Raw genomic sequence first — 18145 nt, 5'->3', positions numbered from 1 at the left:
GACACAAAAGGATAAATATTGTATGATTCCCCTTATATGAGATTCCTAGAACAGGTAAATTTATAGAGGCAGAAAGTAGGATAGAGATTACCATGGACTTGAGGGAAGGGGAAATGGGCAGTTGTTGTTTAATGGGTATAATTAGTGTTTGGGATGATGAAAGATTTTGGAGATAGTGGTGATGGTTGTACAATCGTGTGAATGTACTTGATGCCGCTGAATTCCACACTTAAAAAGTGATAAAGGTGATAAATTTTATGTATATATTATTACAAAATCAATTTTAATTTATTTTATCTCTGTTATTTTTATCTTCCAACATTGCTTGCATGTAGCACTAATGATACAGAGCTACTATAAATATTTCTAAACATCGATTAGACTGAATATGTGACTAGCAGTTTGTTTTCTCTTGCCAGAATCTGATTGCTGAATTCAGATGTTTCTTAGAATAGCTAGCAATTAAAGTATTTTTCTGGATTTTCACCCATTCCTTTTAAAGAGTCAGTTTGTTTTTCTTCTAAGGTAGAGCAGAAAAACATTTGTTATCCNACTGAGGAAGAAATTCCAGAGTATTTTAGCTTGTCCCTCAGATGTAAATAATTATATATATAATATATATATATAATATATATATATTATATATATATATTATATATATAATTATTTACATCTGAGGGACAAGCTAAAATACTCTGGAATTTCTTCCTCAGTGTTCTAGCTCCTGCATTTCTGTTAAAGAAAAACGTATTCTGGAATTATTCTTGAAATATTGTCAGAGAAAATAATTTGAGTAAATTGGCTTTTCCAGTGATTTCTAACATTCATAACAATTGAATGAATAGTGTTACTAATTTGGGTCAGGAATGATTTTTTTTAAAGAAAGAAATTCTACAATAAAATGTTTCTTAGCTTTTCCATGTGATGAAATTCTTAGGTTTCTTCTTTTTGTATGTGTCCTAAAATGTCATCCAATTTTATTTCAGGTTGCAACAAGGATAGTGTCCGAGCTGGCTGTAAAAAATGTGGCTATCGTAAGTACATTAAAAAATAATATTCCAAAGAGTGAATCATTGCCTCTTTGGGCAGTGTGATTTGGCATGCTGATTTCAGTGCCCTGATTTCAGCATAGTTCTGTAGCCCTGTTATTTAGCTCAGGTTTGCAGATGGTTCAGAAATTGCTCTGTCCGCCCTGAGTAGTTCCATTCTTCCCTGATGTAGACTCATTGACAGGTGGCTGTATATCTAGTGACTAGCAACCGTGTCAAGTACAAGTGGAGTAGTAGATTTAGGAGGCTGGAGAAAGTATATTCAAACAACAACAACAACAACACATACACTTAATCTTTTACTCCTTATCTTTCTAGATACTGGGTGAAGAGGGGAAAGCAATGAAAATTATTTATGAAGGGTTTTCCCATTGACTGAATTCAGTCTTTTTAAGGATGAAATTGGTCCTAGAATTTCTGCTTACAGGCAAAAAGTTGATGTAAACAGTCATTAATCTCTATTATGATCAATGAAATGGAAAAGTAAACTTTAACACATGCAATTATGTAGCTTAAATTTGTAATTATGTACCATAAACAAATATCATTTCTTTAGTTAAATGTAACAATTCCTAAATCTTTGATAACAGGGAGAACAGTAGCATTTGTTGTTTTATTAATTGGAGACCATGCACATGAGCCTGGGGTTATGGTTAATACTCCATATAAAATTAATTAATTAATTAACATAGAAGTATAGTTACAATTGATGCACAATGTTATGTGAGCTTCAGATGTACAACATAATGATTTGTTAAGTTTATACTTCAGGCTGTGCTTACCACAAGTGTAGTTAACCATTGGTCGCCACGTAGTGCTATTACTATACCGTTGACTATGTATATTTATATTCCCGATGCTGTAAAGAAAAGTTATTTTTAAAAAGATAAATGTGATGTAAAAAAAAAAAAAAAGATGTTCATGCAAGAACATGTAAGAGAGCACTTGGAACAGAAATCTCCATTAAAAAGGCTCATAATGAAAGCATCCTGAGAGTACCAAGTCACATTCCTCCAAGCAAAGGCTGAAATCTGGCACAAGGGAATCTTGCTCGGTTAGCAAAAGTGGGTGCATAAGCATACATATCCTTCACTTAAATAAAAACTCCTGAAGAATACACTTTCATGCAAGAAATGAGTGCAGTGAAATTTTTTCTGTGTTTTAAACTTGTTTTATTTATTTCTGCTTTGTTTCCTTTGTTTAAATCTTTGCTAATTCCCATGTTTCATTTCTTTTTTTTTATAAAGTTTTATTGAAATACAGCTGTGCCCACTTCCTTTTTTTTTTTTTTAAGATTTTATTTATTTATTCGACAGAGATAGAGACAGCCAGCGAGAGAGGACACAAGCAGGGGGAGTGGGAGAGGAAGAAGCAGGCTCATAGTGGAAGAGCCTGATGTGGGGCTCGATCCCATAACGCCAGGATCACGCCCTGAGCCGAAGGCAGACGCTTAACGACTGTGCCACCCAGGCGCCCCCCATGTTTCATTTCTTGATTTAGGACTTAAGAACCTGCTCACTCATGCTCTATCTCTCCCCCTATATATGCTGTTTTATTTATTTCAAAATCTAGAATGGATTTTCCAGTCTGTCTATAAGTACTAGTTTATTTACTTGGACTTCTTTTTAACTTTTAACTTAAGACTTGTAGGAAAATAGCGGTGCCTGGGTGGCTCAGTCAGCTAAGCATTTGACTTTGGCTCAGGTCATGATCCCAGGGTCCCTAGGATCAAGCTCCACATCAGGCTCCTTGCTCAGCTGGGAGTCTCCTTCTCCCTCTCCCTCTGCCTGCTGCTCCCCCTCTTTGTTCTCTCTCCCTCTCTGTCTCTGTCAAATAAATAAACAAAATCTGAAAAAAAAAAAAAGACTTGTAGGAAAATAATAAAAATAATTTTTTGGAAATAGAGTATTTGTTGACCTAATCTCCTTACTGCTATTATATCTTACACAATGATGGATGTATCTGTTGTAATTAGATTTTTTTTTTGTTTGTTTTAGAGAAGCCATGTCATAGGTTTGGCAGTCTTTCTAAGTTTTGTTCCTTCTTTATTATTTTAATCTGTGATTTTAGCGATTAACTTATTAAATAGCTTCTCATTTATCTCCTATGGAAAAATTCAGTAATACTTCCCTTCTGGCTTGAACTTACATTTTGTACCTGTTAAAGATGAAGGACTTTTCACTTTACGTGTCTTTCTGATAGAAACTACATTTTAAAAATTACCTGTTATTTGGAGGCCAGAATCTTTGTATTGATGGTAGATGTAAGAGAAAAGTCCACAAAACCCTTTGAAATGTTTTTAATGTCTAAAAATGTGTATATTCATCAATCAGTTACAAAAGAGTATTGTTTCTCTAGTGTTGTGAAACTAACAGTTTAGGTTGTACAATTTTAAAAATTTTAATACTTTATTGTCAGTATGTTTCAATAGTGGTTATATTGTTTTTAAAAGTTTCAAGTTAAGGATGAATGTGTTACTAAATAACTTGGATGCTACTTTCATGGCAGTTTCCTCAACAAAATAAGAATTATTATTTCTGTGATAAGTTTTTGAGTTTTTTTGGAGTTGGCAACTTCTGAATATTTAAAAGCTATGAGGACACTAAGCCTTTTTCCATGGAATAAATATCTCAAATAATTATGATAATTCTCAGAAAATATACCTTTAAAAAGTTCAGTATAGTATACTCAGTAGTTGAGCATTTGATCATAGAGGCAGGAAATAAAAACATACCTAAATGCCTCTAATGTTTTATTTAACTTAAAATGCTAATCTATTGATAGACTTTATGACCTTTTCTTTGCCTGTGGGTCTGCTCATTATTGTTTCTCATAGACTTTTAAGCGCAAATATCTGAAGTGCATTTCTGACTTTTTATAGTTTGTTTCTTCAAAAATAAGCAAGCAGTGAAAATAATAAATCTGAGTGCAAAATAATTTTATCATTAGTTCTCATTAGTGGTAATACTGCCCCCCTGGAAATCTTTAGCCTTTTTTTTTTTTTAAGTTGTCCATATGGGGTTGAGGACAACAGTAGGGCATTTAGGATATAGGATGTATTTAGTGTATAGGGATTATAAACATCCTGTGATGTGTAGGGCAGTATTGGACAGTGAAGAATTGTCTGCCTCAGAATGACAGTGGCACCCCCTTTGAGAAATAGGTACTTTTTCTCATTGTTTTAGATTTTTTTTCTCTATCTTATACAGTCTTGTTCCAGTACCTAAATTGAAAACTGCTTTTAAAAATAATTCATTTAAATCAGGTGTTTCCAAATGTACGACTTTGTTTTATAGAAACAACCACTATTTTTTGCCCCACATTCATGTCTTTGGCCTTACATGATTTTATATAAGCAAACTTATACATAACAATAACAAACTCAGTGGTGTAAAATATCAACAGGTAAAGTGAAATATATAGGCATGAGCTGAGGAAAAAGTGACCAAGAAGGTACGATGCTGGGAGAAAAGGAAACAGGCAGCAACAGATAAGTCAAAGGAATGGATTTTCAAAATGAGGGAAAATTGCCAGGTGCTACCGATAGGATTTGTAAGAAATCTTTTGGAAATTTTCATTGTACTTACCAGATAGGATGCTTTTTTGACCTTAGGAAGATCAGTTTAAGTGGAGTGGTAGGTCATGAAGCAAACTATGCAGATTCAGGCCTAGATAGGGAGGGATAAAAAAGTGGAGAGCCTATATAGTCTCTCATTTCAAGAAATTTGCATGAGAAAGGTAAGGAATTTAGTCCTTAGGGACTACTATAACAAAATACCACTAGCCCAGTAGCTTATAAACATAAATTATTGCTCATCTGAAGCTGTTAGTCCAAGTTCAGGGTGCCAGCAAGTTTTCTAGGTCATAGACTTCTCATTTTATACTCACATGGTGGAAAGGACTAGAAGTCTCTCTGGAGTCTTTTATAAGGCAGTAATCCCATTCATGAGGGTACCACCCTCAGAACCTAATCACTTCCCAAAGGTCCTATCAACTAATACCATCCTTTTTGGGGGTTAGAATTTCAACATATGAATTTTGGGGGGACAAAGATTCAGGTCGTAACAGGAACATATTGGGTACAATGGACCCTTGAACAACATAGGTTTGAACTGCACAGGTTTAGTTTTAAGCCCCCCTTTTTTTTTTTTTTTTTTTTTTTTTTTACTAAATACAGTACAGGAGTAGAGCAAGAACCACCACATGTCTCCCCCTCCCCACCTGCACTCAGCCAAACCAGATCCTAGAGTAATACCCATTTCTTGCTCCTCTCCTGGGAATGTGGAAAACCTCCTTCCAGGTGGAATCCAGGGAAGGTAGATAACCAGGGAAGTCAGAGTACCTTTACTCTTCTCTCTAGGTCACTTGTTCCATCTGATCCCCTTTATGTGGTCTAATGCAGTTTCTGCTTGTGGAAAATGCTGTCAAGGGGTAAGCTGCCAGTTCCCCTGCAATATTAGCCACCCGCTTCAGAAAACATTCAGCACCGTGGACAGTGCCCCACCCTACGGAGCCCCAGGCTCCTGTCTGGTGCTGTCCTGCCCTTGGTGTCCTCCTGCACTCCTTGGTTGGGGGGGTGGGGGGGGATAGGCGGGTTATTATCTGGTCTTTGGTTACTTCAGGAAGAATCCTTCCCCAGAGTCTGTTTCTTGCACCTCCCAGTTCAATACTTCAGTGAACTGAATTCCCCACAGGTAGTAGAATGGAGAGTGCCAGGAGCAGGCAAGAGCCCTGATGTCCCAGCCTTCTCTGCAACTTTCCTCCACCTTTGCTTTGTTTTTCATCATGTGGTGACTTCTGTCTCACTTTTCTATCACATAAACTACAGTAGTTCAGTTTTGGGGGAGCCAAAGTTATATGTGGATTTTTGACTGCCTGGAGATCAATGCCCCTAACCCCGTGTTCAAGGGTCAGCTGTAATTCCTGGAAGGGAATTTGGGATAAATGGAGGGTTTTATATTTGAGATATAATGTGTTTATATAGACTGAGGGGATATTATAAGAGATGTTTCAGATATTGGAGACAGGAGAAGGTTAAGCCGTTTCGTCTAAGAGTTATAACAAGGATATCTCTTAAGTTTGGAGGAAGCTAGGTGAGAATAAGTACGGATATTTTCAGGTATGGAGACAGAAAGTAGAAGGAGATGCTGTCTGATGAACTTAGGAGGCGGAGTTGTCTGTTTAGGAAGGGGGCATTGAGTGGGATGGGAAAGTGGTTGAACAATAATTTAAGTCAGGCATAAGTCTGGAAAAGTCATTGAGGAAAACAGGACAGACAAATAGATGAAATGCCATGTGTTTGTGCTAATGTTCATGAATGTGTGATTGTGCTCAAGCATTGTTTGGCTGCTCAGGGATAGGCACAATCCAAAGGTTAGCTTTGAGCCAGAGTGTTTTACAGTGAGGTATGATAGAAGAATAAGAATATGAATGAGTCAGAGAGGCTTATAAAAGGATATTCAGAGAGTCAGGAATGAGAAATTTGATAGACTAGGAGAAAATGAAGGGATTGAGTGAGTTAAGGTCTTAAGATTCCAAAACAGATCTATGCATAGGTGTAAAGGAGTGAGAAAGCTAGAAGGATAAAAGCTTAGAGTCAGAGTATGATATTGGAGTTCAAAATTTCTGAGATGGAACACTTCAGGTGATGACAAGGAGCGTGGTGTGGTCATGGCATCTAGAATATCGAGAAACTGAGGAAAGCTATGCAAGCACCCTAGACTGTCCCTCGAGGCTTGTGGAAGGGCTTAGAGTGAAGAACTCAAGGGTGAGCCTCATTCCAAAAACTTCAGTCGATAGGCTATTACACAGCAACAGGGCTGAATTGGAGATTAGAGTACTGCTATATTGGGAAACAGTATTAAGAAGCCTGGAGGAGGGGGGCCTGGGTGGCTCAGTTGGTTAAGCATCTGCCTTTGGCTCAGGTCATGATCCCAGAGACCCGGGATTGAGCCCAGCATTGGCTTCCTGCTCAATGGAGAGCCTGCTTCTTCCTCTGTACCTCACCCTCCTTGTGCTTGCTTGCTCTCTCTCTCTCTCAAGTAAATAAATAAAATCTTAGGAAAAAAAAAAAAGCAGCAGCAGCCTAGAGGATACTAGTAATACAGAGGTAAGCTGTAGAAAAGTGTTCTCAGGGAAGAGCCAAATATCCTTTAAAACAAGTGGTAGAGGGAGCAAACTGCGAACAGGTAGGACAATTTGTCCATTAAAGATTGCATGTTTCAGAAGCTGTCATAAAAAGATTGGGAGAGAAAGGGGCGATTATCGTTTAGGTCAGAGGACCAGAAACAGTATAAAGATAAGACTTCAAAAAAGATGAATGGATACGGAAGCCTGCATCTTGGGTAGGAATCAAAATGATAGGGATGTGAGGCTTGGTGGAATTAATTGCATTTAATAATTGAAAAGTTTGTAATGTAGCCTTAATGCTTTCAGAGCAAAGGACCTTAGGTAAAGCCAAAACCTGGTTTACTTAGCCCTTGTTCACATGGTCTATATACTTCATAGGACAAGAAATAAGTACATGAGCACCCTAATTATAAAACAGGATTTCGGGACACCTGGGTGGCTTAGTCGGTTAAGCATCTGCCTTAGGCTCAGGCCCTGATTCCAGGGTCCTGGGACTCCTTGCTCAGCGGGGAGCCTGCTTCTCGCTCTGTCTGCCACTCCCACTGCTTGTGCTTTCTTTCTCTCTCTGTCAAATAAATAATCTTTAAAAAAAAAACAAAACAGGAGTTCTTTTCATTCGTTGACACATCTTTATCAGCACAGTCTAAAGGAAACTGTAGGTTTTATTGTTACTTGGCACTTTGAGTTGCCCATCTAGCCACTCCTTAAATGCAGACAAGGGAGACTATATCTTTCCTTTTATGGGTATAATAAATGGTCATAACCTGACATCATGTATTAAAAACCTACTTGGTGCTAGAGTCTGTACTAAGCACTTTCAGGATACAATTAATTGTGTTTCATTCCTAAAACAACCCTATGAAGTAGGTTTCATGGTCTCCATTTTTATGAACATTAAAAAAAAAAAAAAGATTGATTCTGACACCAGATTGATTGCCTAGGTGCAAACCTCAGCTGGCACTTACTAGCTGTGTGACATCAGGGAAGTTGCTTAACCACTCTGCTTCAGTTTCCTGTCTATAAAATGAGATAATTATAGCCCCTAGTTCCACAGAGTTGTTGTGATGATTAAATTAGTTAATGCAAGTGTTGAGATCAATGGTTTGTCATAGGAATTCCTCAGTAATTATAATTGACTATTGTTACTGTTACAAATCAGAAAACAGGCTCATGGGATTACTTTATTATTAAGTGGGAAAACTGGAAATTGTAATATGGCAATCTGTAAGACTTGACACTATGCCATGGTCTTTTCCCCACCATTTGTAAAAATTGTGATAAAATATATATAACATAAAATTTGCCATTTTAAGCATTTTTAAGTATACAATTCAGGGGCATTAATTACATTCACAGTGTTGTACAACTGTCTCCACTATTCTGACACTTTTCATCACCCTAAACAGAAACGCTATAACCGCTCTTTCTCCAGCCCTCCCTTCCCCCAGACCCCAGCCTCTAATACACTCTGTTCTGTGAATTTGGCCATTCTGCTTATATCATGTAAGTGTAATCATACAGTATTTGTACTTTGTGTCTAGCTTATTTCCCTTAGTGTAACATTTCAGAGTTCATCCGTGTTGTAGCATTGTGTGTGTGTGTGTGTGTGTGTGTGTGTGTGTGTGTGTGTCTGATATACCACATTGTATTATTCATTCATCTGTTGGTAGCCACTTGGGTTGTTTTCACTTTTCAGTTATAGTGACTAATGGAGCAGTGAAAATCGACGCACAGGTATCTGTTTGAATCCCTGTTTTCAGTTCTTTTGGGTATATGCCTAGGAGTGGAATGCTGGGTCATCTGTGTTCAGCTTTGTGAGGAGCTACCAAACTGTTTTCCACTAGAAATTTTACATTCCCACTAGAAATGTACAAGAATTCCAATTTCTCAGGGGCGCCTGGGTGGCACAGCGGTTAAGCGTCTGCCTTCGGCTCAGGGCATGATCCCGGCGTTACGGGATCGAGCCCCACATCAGGCTCTTCCGCTATGAGCCTGCTTCTTCCTCTCCCACTCCCCCTGCTTGTGTTCCTTCTCTCGCTGGCTGTCTCTATCTCTGTCGAATAAATAAATAAAATCTTTTAAAAAAAAAAAAGAATTCCAATTTCTCTACATTCTTGCCAACATTTATTTTTCTTTTCCTTTTTTTACAGGTGTAACCATCCTAGTATATAGGAAGTGATATCTCATTGTGGTTTTGATTTTAATTTCCCTAATGACTAATAAAGTTCAGCATCTTTTTATAGTCTTATTGGCCATTTGTATATCTTCTTTGGATTAATGTCTATTCAAGTCTTTTGCCCATTTTTTAATTGAGTTGTTTTCTTGTTCTTGAGTTTTACCACTTGTATATATATATATATTGGATGTTAAACCCTATCAGATAAGTGATTTGCAAATATTTTCTCCCATTCTGTAGGTTATCTTTTCACTTTCATAATAATTTCTTTGCAAAAAGGTTTTAAATTTTAATGAAGTCCAGCTCGTCAATTTTTTCTTTTGCTGGTGCTGTTGGTATTTTTTTTTAGATTTATTTATTTATTATTTGAGAGAGAGAGAGAATGAGGGGGAGGGGCAGAGGAGAGGAGAGAGAACCTCAAGCAGACTCCACGCTAGGTGCAGAGCCCAACATCGGGCTTGATCCCACGACCCTGAGGTCGCCACCTGAGCCGAAACCAAGAATCAGACACTTAACCTACTGTACCACCCAGGTGTCCCTGGTGCTATTGGTTTTTTATATCTAAGAATCCTTTGCCAAATTCAAGGCCATGAAGAATTACCCTTTGCTGTCTCCTAAGAGTTTTATGTCTTATAGTCTTAATTCTTATATTGTTAAGTCTTTGATCCACTTTGAGTCAGTGTTTGCATATGATGTGAGTAAGATGTTCAACCGCATTATTTTGCATACGGAAATCAAACTTGTTTCTGCACCATCTATTGAAGAGACTGTTCTTTCCCCAGTGAGTAGACTTGATGCTCTTGTCAAAACTCAGTTTGCCATATATATATGGGTTTATTTCTGGGTTCTTAATTCTGTTCTATTGGCCTATATGTCTATTCTTGTGACAGTACCATCCTGTTTTGATTACTATAACTTTGTGGGAATTTTTGAAGTCAGGAAGTGTGAGTCTTCCGCTCATGTTCTTTCTCAAGATTGTTTTAGCTTGTCAGGGCACCTTGAATTTGGGAATTGGCTTTACCGTTTCTGAAAAAGCCCTGACATTTTTTTTTTTTAAAGATTTTATTTGTTTATTCGACAGAGATAGAGACAGCCAACGAGAGAGGGAACACAAGCAGGGGGAGAGGGAGAGGAAGAAGCAGGCTCATAGCGGAGGAGCCCGATGTGGGGCTCGATCCCATAACGCCGGGATCACGCCCTGAGCTGAAGGCAGACGCTTAACCGCTGTGCCACCCAGGCGCCCCGCCCTGACATTTTTTTAATAATCAGCTGCTAAATGGTTGTAATTTGAAACATCTCTGTGTATCTGTGGCCAGAATTTGTTTCTGGTCACCTAAGAATTTTCAGCTCATTGTCTGCTTTGAGTCTGTTTAGAAAAGAAGTCACAAAAACTGTAATTTGGAATACAATTATTTCCTAAGTTTGTTTACTTATTCCCCCAGTAGAAAAAAAAAAAAATAGGGAACTCTATTTGTAGCTTCATGAGTAACTTGTCTTAGGATTAGTTTAGGGTCAGTTTCATTGAAGTAAAGTTAAAATGCATGTGAGGTGGAGCTTGCTGCCAGTGTGATTGTTATTTCAGTATTTTATTTACTTTATTCATTGTAATATGAAGTGTTTGGGTACAAAGCTAGCTTAAATAAAGGGAAAAGTATATCATCAGGAGTTCTGATCAAAATGGCAAGCTGAACCAAGGTAGAAAGTTCTCCCTTGTGCTTTGAACACAGAAACGCTGAGAAAAACAGAGTAACAACAACAAAAATAACCCAGCTCAAATGAATGAAAGGGAAATCCCCAGTGCTGGAAATGAAAAGGAGTTCAGAGCCAGAACAAGGAATGATCGCTGAAAACAGTGAGGTCCACAAGCCTACTAGGTAGACTTTTATAACTAGGGAGTGAAGCCTTGGACCGCTATGGGATGGCAGGGTAGCTGGAGTGGGGACTCTTGCATAAAACCCGACTGTTCAAAAGGCTGTGAAGCAGGGATTAGAAAAATCCCATTCACTCTCTAGGGAAAGTGGCAAGAAACTTTACTGTATGAGTTCCTATAAGATAATTAGAAGAAAAGGAATAAGCTAGAATTGGCAACCCAAGCTTATACCATGTGTAAGTATGAGCAGTGAATTTACACTGCCTCCAGTGACACAGGAATTATTTTTCCAGGTTAAGAAATTAACATTGAAAATTGATCTGGTGTCGGGGCAGCTGGCCTGCTCAGTTGGTAGAGTGTGCAACTCTTGATCTCGGGGTCGTGGGTTCAAGCCCCATGTTGCGTATAAGAGCTTACTTTAAAAAAAAAAAAAAAAAGATTGGTCAGCATATGATTCCGCTCATATGTGGAATGTAAGAAACAAAACAAATGAACACAGAAGAGAAAATAAAGAGAGAGACAAACCAAGAAACAGACTCTTAACAATAGAGAACAAACTGAAGATTGAGGAGGGAGGTGGGTGGGGGATGGGTTTAATAGGCGATAGGGATTAAGGAGGGCACTTGTGATGAGCACCTGGTGTTGTATCCAATTGATGAATCAGTAACTTCTACACCTGCAACTAATATCACAATGTATGTTAACTAACTGGAATTTAAAATAAAATGTGGAAAAAATTGGTCTGGTATCAAGTTAGATAAAGAAACTTAAGTGCAGCTATATGTCATTATTAATAAAACCACAGAGAAAACTAAAGACTGCATAGAAATTTTCAAAATAAAGGGACTGAGGAACAAAGAAGAGATAGGTTAAATATTGTTGATATTCAGTGATTTTTCTCACAAAAATGGCAACTTCATATGATTAAACTAATAACCAACATAGCATAGTAGAGTAATTCCAATATCAGACTTTTGAAGCAAGAGCAGTATTAGGAATAGAGATTCAAGAACAATGAAAAAGGTAAAATGACAATGATCTTGATTGTGCTTGTTAACATAATCTCCAAATATTTATAGTAAAAACTGTATTAGAAGGAGAAATTCACAAATCTTTGATGATAGAGGTACTTAGAAATTATACTATCAGAAGTTATTAGACAAAAAAATATGGAGAAGATTTTAACAACATACACATAGCACTCTATCCAACAGGGTGAGATGTATTCTTTTAAAATAAAAATACATACCAAATCATTTAAAAAATTTACTAGATGATAGTCCACAAAAGAAATCTCAGCAAATAGCAAATAACTGATCTCATTCAGACCCTACTTTCTGGTAGCAGTGTCATAAATTTATAAATCAACAAAAGCATAATTTGAAAACTCCATATGTTTGGAAACTGGAAAGAATACTTCTGAATGATTCATTTGGAAAGAAATCACAACAGGAAACTTGTTTCCAGCAGTATGGCAGACTGGATCCTCTTGCATACAATTAAGAAACTTGTATGAAATGTACAGTACATATTTTAGTTACAATAGTGTTCTAGAAAGAAAATAAAGAATTAGAGGACAACAGTCAAAGGAAAGCAGAAATTTGAAGAGGTAAGACTTGAGGGTATTTCCTGAGCCCTGTGTTCATGAACATGTGTTTTCATGGGTTGGCAGAGTACAGGAGATAAAAGCAAGGCCCAGGGTCCTGCTTAAGATTGGGACTCTAATAAGAGGTGTACTTGTATAAATCTAGAACTTGCAAAGGATTTCACACTCAAAGTATGAAAGAAGTAGAAATAAACACTAGCATAGAGTTAGGGTAAATCCTTAGTGGGTCCTGGAATCAGTTATGTGGTTACCGTCAGCACTGTTTGTTGTTTTTTATTTTTGTTTGTTTTTGAATATCAAATGTAATGCTTCAGGTAACTTTTTGTTTCACTGTTAATGTGTTAGTGTATATTTGTATTTGAACGTGTATATGAGGACAAAACATAATATTGAGTGGCAAAAACTAGTTGCAAAATGATAGGTAAGTATAATTGAGTCTGTGTTATAAAATAATCCAATATGCTGTTTTGGAAAGATAAATACCAACTGCAGTATACCAGCTTCTGAAGACAGAGAGAATAGAATGGGATTAGGACAGTGTTCCAAGGAATGGTGCAAGATCCCCGTGTGTGTGTGTGTGTGTGTGTGTGTGCGTGTGTGCATGCACGCAACATGCCTGCAAACATTTACCTTAAAAAAAACTAAGTGAATATAACAAAATGTTAACGTGGGTGATAGAGACTTGGATATACATTGGTTATATAATTTCCTGTACTTTTGTGTTATTTGTACTACATGATTTTTGGAAAAGCTGTATCATGCTATAATAGGTAACTATTATAGTTTTATTATAGGGAGAGTCTTTAGGGGGTGAATGATATCAGAATGAAATTTTTTTTTCCAGAATGAAATTTTTATTTAAGTGTTCTTTAGAAGAGCACAATCAGGGGCCCCCTGGGTGGCACAGTCAGTTGAGCTTCTGACTCTTAGTTTCGGCTCAGGTCATGATCTCAGGATCCTGAGATTGAGCCCCGAGTCAGGCTCAGGGGGGAGTCTGCTGGAGTTTCTCTCTCCCTTTCCCTCTGCCCCTCCCTATGCTTGCTCTCTCTCTCTCTAAAGTGAATAAATCTTTTTTTTTTTTAAAAAGCACAATCAGTTATATTATTATGATATCTTTAATTAGATGAAAGCTATGCAGTTGCTATGTAATTAAGTACATAGAAAGAGAAAATGCATGAACTATGATGTAGCCAAAAATGCTTATTAAATTAGAAGCCCTGATGAATAAAGGAAAAAGTTCTCTCTCTTGAGTGGTGCATTCAGGGAAAGCAAACTATCACCCACTGAATAATTGAAGTTTAAACATGACATTATTTAAATTGTAACTTGTTTCTTAACCATGAGGCAACAAACTAAAAATACATAATGTATATATTATTTTGTCATTCACATTTTTGTTTGTTTGTTTTATTTAGCTGGTCACCTGACATTTGAATGCCGCAATTTTCTCCGAGTGGACCCCAAAAGGGATATAGTTTTGGATGTGAGCAGCACAAGCAGTGAAGAGAGTGATGAAGAGAATGAAGAACTGAATAAATTGCAGGCATTACAAGAAAAAAGTAAGTAATGCTTTTCTTTCCCTCCATCCTTTAAAAATGTTTCTAAATGTTCTGGTTATGATTATGTCATGTTTATCTGTTGTTCTATTATACTTATCATTTAGATAGCTTGTGTATTTTATGTAAGAGGTAGTGCCTAGCTAAAGAAATAGGCTTTGAATATCCGAGGCACTTTGCCCAAAATCAAACAGCTGATCAGTGTTAGAACCAGGAGGCAAGTCTATTTCTGATTCCACAGCGCAGATTTTGTTGTTGTTGTTGTTTTTCCATCACACTAATATGTGTCACAAAGTACAAAGAGTCTGATTTAAGACTTGGTTTCTGGACCTCTTTGGCCATTTTGTAGCATGTGACTTTCAGCAAGTCATTTAACCATTGTGAACTTTCATTTCCTTGTGGGATATCACAGAGAATTGGTTTGTCAAGTCACATTCATTCAAATCAGAGATGTTAACCACTAGCCAGATTTACTAATAATTTCAAGTATATGTGTGATCATGACGCATGGGGAAAGCTACAAGAGTTCTAGGACCACCAGTATAGCTCCCCAGGTATTTTCTTTCTCCTTCAGAACCCACTCTGGCCAAGATTTACATGAGGTTTCTTCATTACTTACCCCAAAGAAACTCATTTAATCAGGAAATATCTCAATTCTATATCCATATAGTTACATTTTCCAGGGAGCCGTGCCTCATAAATCCATAAATCCCAGGATTATGTACCATAAACAGTCTTAGACAAATGAGCTACATCCTACTGTAATCAGTCTATAAATAAGGATTCTCTTTCCAACAACTTGATCATGGACCTCTAGCTTTCAGAACTGTGAGGAAGTCAATTTGTGTTAATTAAGCACAACACCTCCCTGCTCCCCACCCCATTCTCTAGTTAGCAAATACCATCCATTTGTTTCCAGGAGTTCTGTCATTAGCATGTTTACAGAAAGATTTGACTAAGTTACCTTTTTTCTCTCCTCCTCTCTCCTCAAAGAAAGAGAAGCTTACCTACTGTTTAACCATTTCTTTACCATCTTGTATATAAAATGGCCTGTCCTTGCAGTGGGGTTTTAGGGATAAAATATAATGCTGTATGTGAAAATACTTTGTAAACTTCAAAATGCCAGATGGTAGATGTCACACAGAATGAAAATACAACTTATTTGAATATGGGTTTAGGCATGCAATGAGAAAGATACAAAAAAGTTAAAATCTTATTTTAGCTCATCAGAGCATAAACCATATACACTTTAAAACTTTTTAAGCTTTCCATATTACATCTAATGAAGGTAAATGAAGTCAAATGCCAGTGTAGTAGGACAAGCTGAGAAAGCAAGAGGAAGAGAGTCCTAAAAAGGGTAAACAAGACTTACATTACATATGAGTATATACACCTTCTGGTACAAGATAGCGGCTTGGGTGTACACACTTGATTTTATTACCTACTGAAACACCACTGAAATGATAGTGGAAGAATTCTTTAAAAAAAAAACATAAACACACAAAGACAAAATGAGATAGGAAGCAATAGTAACAAAATTTTAAAAAGCAGATGGGTTTAGGGATGATGAACTGCACACTTGAGAAAGCTCAGTCCTTTAATAGTAGGAAATCTGAGGAGTAACCTGATAGTGTATATACTTTAAAACTCCCTGAAAACTTGGTAGTGAGTATCCTTAGGTACTTCTTTGAGGACATCTGTAAAGCGAAAAACAGAGGGATTAATTAAAAATCTGAAGTAATCCCCTTCAGTTCTCTTTGCCTACTCTGTGATGTCTTCCCTCCATCACCGCTGCAGGCTACTACAGGTCTGTTTTCTAGACAGGGTACAACAAAGGGTCTTTAAGTTGGGGCATACCAAACATGGATAAAAACAGTAAGTTAAAGTACAGATAGAGAACGGCAAGAACCTTGCAGACATCTTCACCTATTTGGTTCCCAGACATATATCACCCAGGCAGAAGATTTGAAGATTCATCTCTGGGAGATCTGACTGTCTAAGAAGAAAGAAAGAAAGATACTGACCTCAAGGATTCTTCAAGAACATGACATAGCCACATTACCAGCAGAGTTAAGATTTAGAAGTTTCATTGGCTCAGAGCTTGGTGTGAGCTTTTCAGACAATCAGGGAGCACCAAATTTCTGAGGAAAGACTCTCGTATGAAATATAGATACCAAAACCAAACAACCAACAAAACAACTTGAAGGATACAGAGTCTGTGCAGGGAGAAGAAAACAGAAATCTTTAATACCGAGTTTTATAGAAAGATACACTACAGCACCCATGAAACAAGAATAAGATACTATAAAAAGAACAAAACAACAAAAGAACTTTTGGAAATTAAAAAAAGCAGACAGTAAAAACTTGATAGAGATGGAACCTAAAGTTAAATCTAACAAGCAAAACAAGAGAAGGAAAAAAAAAAGATAAGACAATCAATAGTAGGAAATACTTCATTCAGATGAGCCCTAGAAGGAGAAAACAGAAGTAACTTCCAAAAACTGAAGGACATTAGTTTCCATATGAAAGGGCTCAACAAGTACTAAGCACAGTGTTAGACCAACACAAAGGCACATTATTACACAACTTTGTGTCATAGGAAACTAGGAGACTATAATTCAAACTTCCAGAGTCAAGGATAAAACAGGCTATAGGTGAAAGAATAACTTTGTTCTTCTGTAAAGAAGTACTGGAAGCTAGTAAATGTGGATAATTTTTGAAGGAAAATTATATCCAATATATCCAAATTAGAATGATATACCCAACTAAATTATCTACCAAGTGTGAAATACAATAAAGGCCTTGGCAGACATTCAAAGTAAAAAAAAAAAAAAAAAAAAAAATTACGCCTTACCTACTCTTTCTTAAAGCACTGATTCCAGAGGTTTCTACCAAAGTAAGGTAGTAGACGCTCAGAAGGAAGACTTTATAGGAAGTAGAGGAGATAAGGGAGTCTGTAGGGCACTCGTAGAGGAGATCTCAGGAAGACAGCCACACCAGTCACAGAGACCAGGCTGAAAGAGCAAAGTGAAGATTCTAGGAGAGAAAGCCTGAGATTGTCAGTTCCACAGGAACAGTTTCTACCCCATCCATCTACACTGCCCTAGCTAAAAACAAAAAAACAAACCAAAACCAAGAAAACCCAACACCAAATCAAAACAAAAACTCTAGAATTAGTAAGGCTGTTAAAAAACACATAATTTAAACCTAGTTTTACAGAAAGGAACTGAGGACAGATGACTCCCCAGGTCACTAACTTGTCACCAATGAAGCCAGCACTGTGATCCGTGTTTCTTGCCTCCTAGTCCTATACTGTTTACAGTGTGGTGTTCTCCTACCCAGTCTATTGGTTCTTCACCTTTTTTCCCTCACCACGTCAATCTTGAAGGATAAAGTACACTCTCATGATGAATAGTGGTTTAGTCTATACATGATTTTTCAGTCAGAAAACCTGGGGCAAATCTTACCCTGGCAAGGAAGGGAGGGAGTTAACATACCATAATCACCAGGATAGGGAGTAGTTGGTAAAACTTCCTTGTTAGAATCAGCTTTCCCTTAACCTCACATTGAGAATGACTGACTCAGTACAGTCCTTTCCCCCCTCCCCCTTAAAAAGATACACTTCCCTGCAGTCCTTTAAAGGCTCATAACTTGTTTCCAAGTCTCATGGCTCCTACTCAGGAAAGTGCTCATTTCAGTATATCATTCAGATTACAAAAAATATTATAAAAGGGGTCCATGTTTATTTCACGGTCATCT

General features: G+C 37.2%; 1 protein-coding gene across 1 annotated transcript in view; it reads left to right on the top strand.

The window, feature by feature from the left end:
- Positions 1 to 18145, top strand: part of SREK1IP1 (SREK1 interacting protein 1) — a 41939-nt gene that overhangs the window by 7565 nt on the left and 16229 nt on the right. Inside the window, exons 2-3 of the mRNA XM_034655638.1 lie at positions 987 to 1034; positions 14246 to 14389. Coding sequence (XP_034511529.1) covers positions 987 to 1034; positions 14246 to 14389 — 192 coding nt within the window. The remainder of the gene's footprint in view (positions 1 to 986; positions 1035 to 14245; positions 14390 to 18145) is intronic.

Source organism: Ailuropoda melanoleuca, chromosome 3, assembly GCF_002007445.2.
Source record: "Ailuropoda melanoleuca isolate Jingjing chromosome 3, ASM200744v2, whole genome shotgun sequence".
Taxonomy (NCBI): domain Eukaryota; kingdom Metazoa; phylum Chordata; class Mammalia; order Carnivora; family Ursidae; genus Ailuropoda; species Ailuropoda melanoleuca.
Note: the sequence above shows the minus strand (reverse complement) of the source record. Positions and strands in the feature narration are given on the sequence as shown.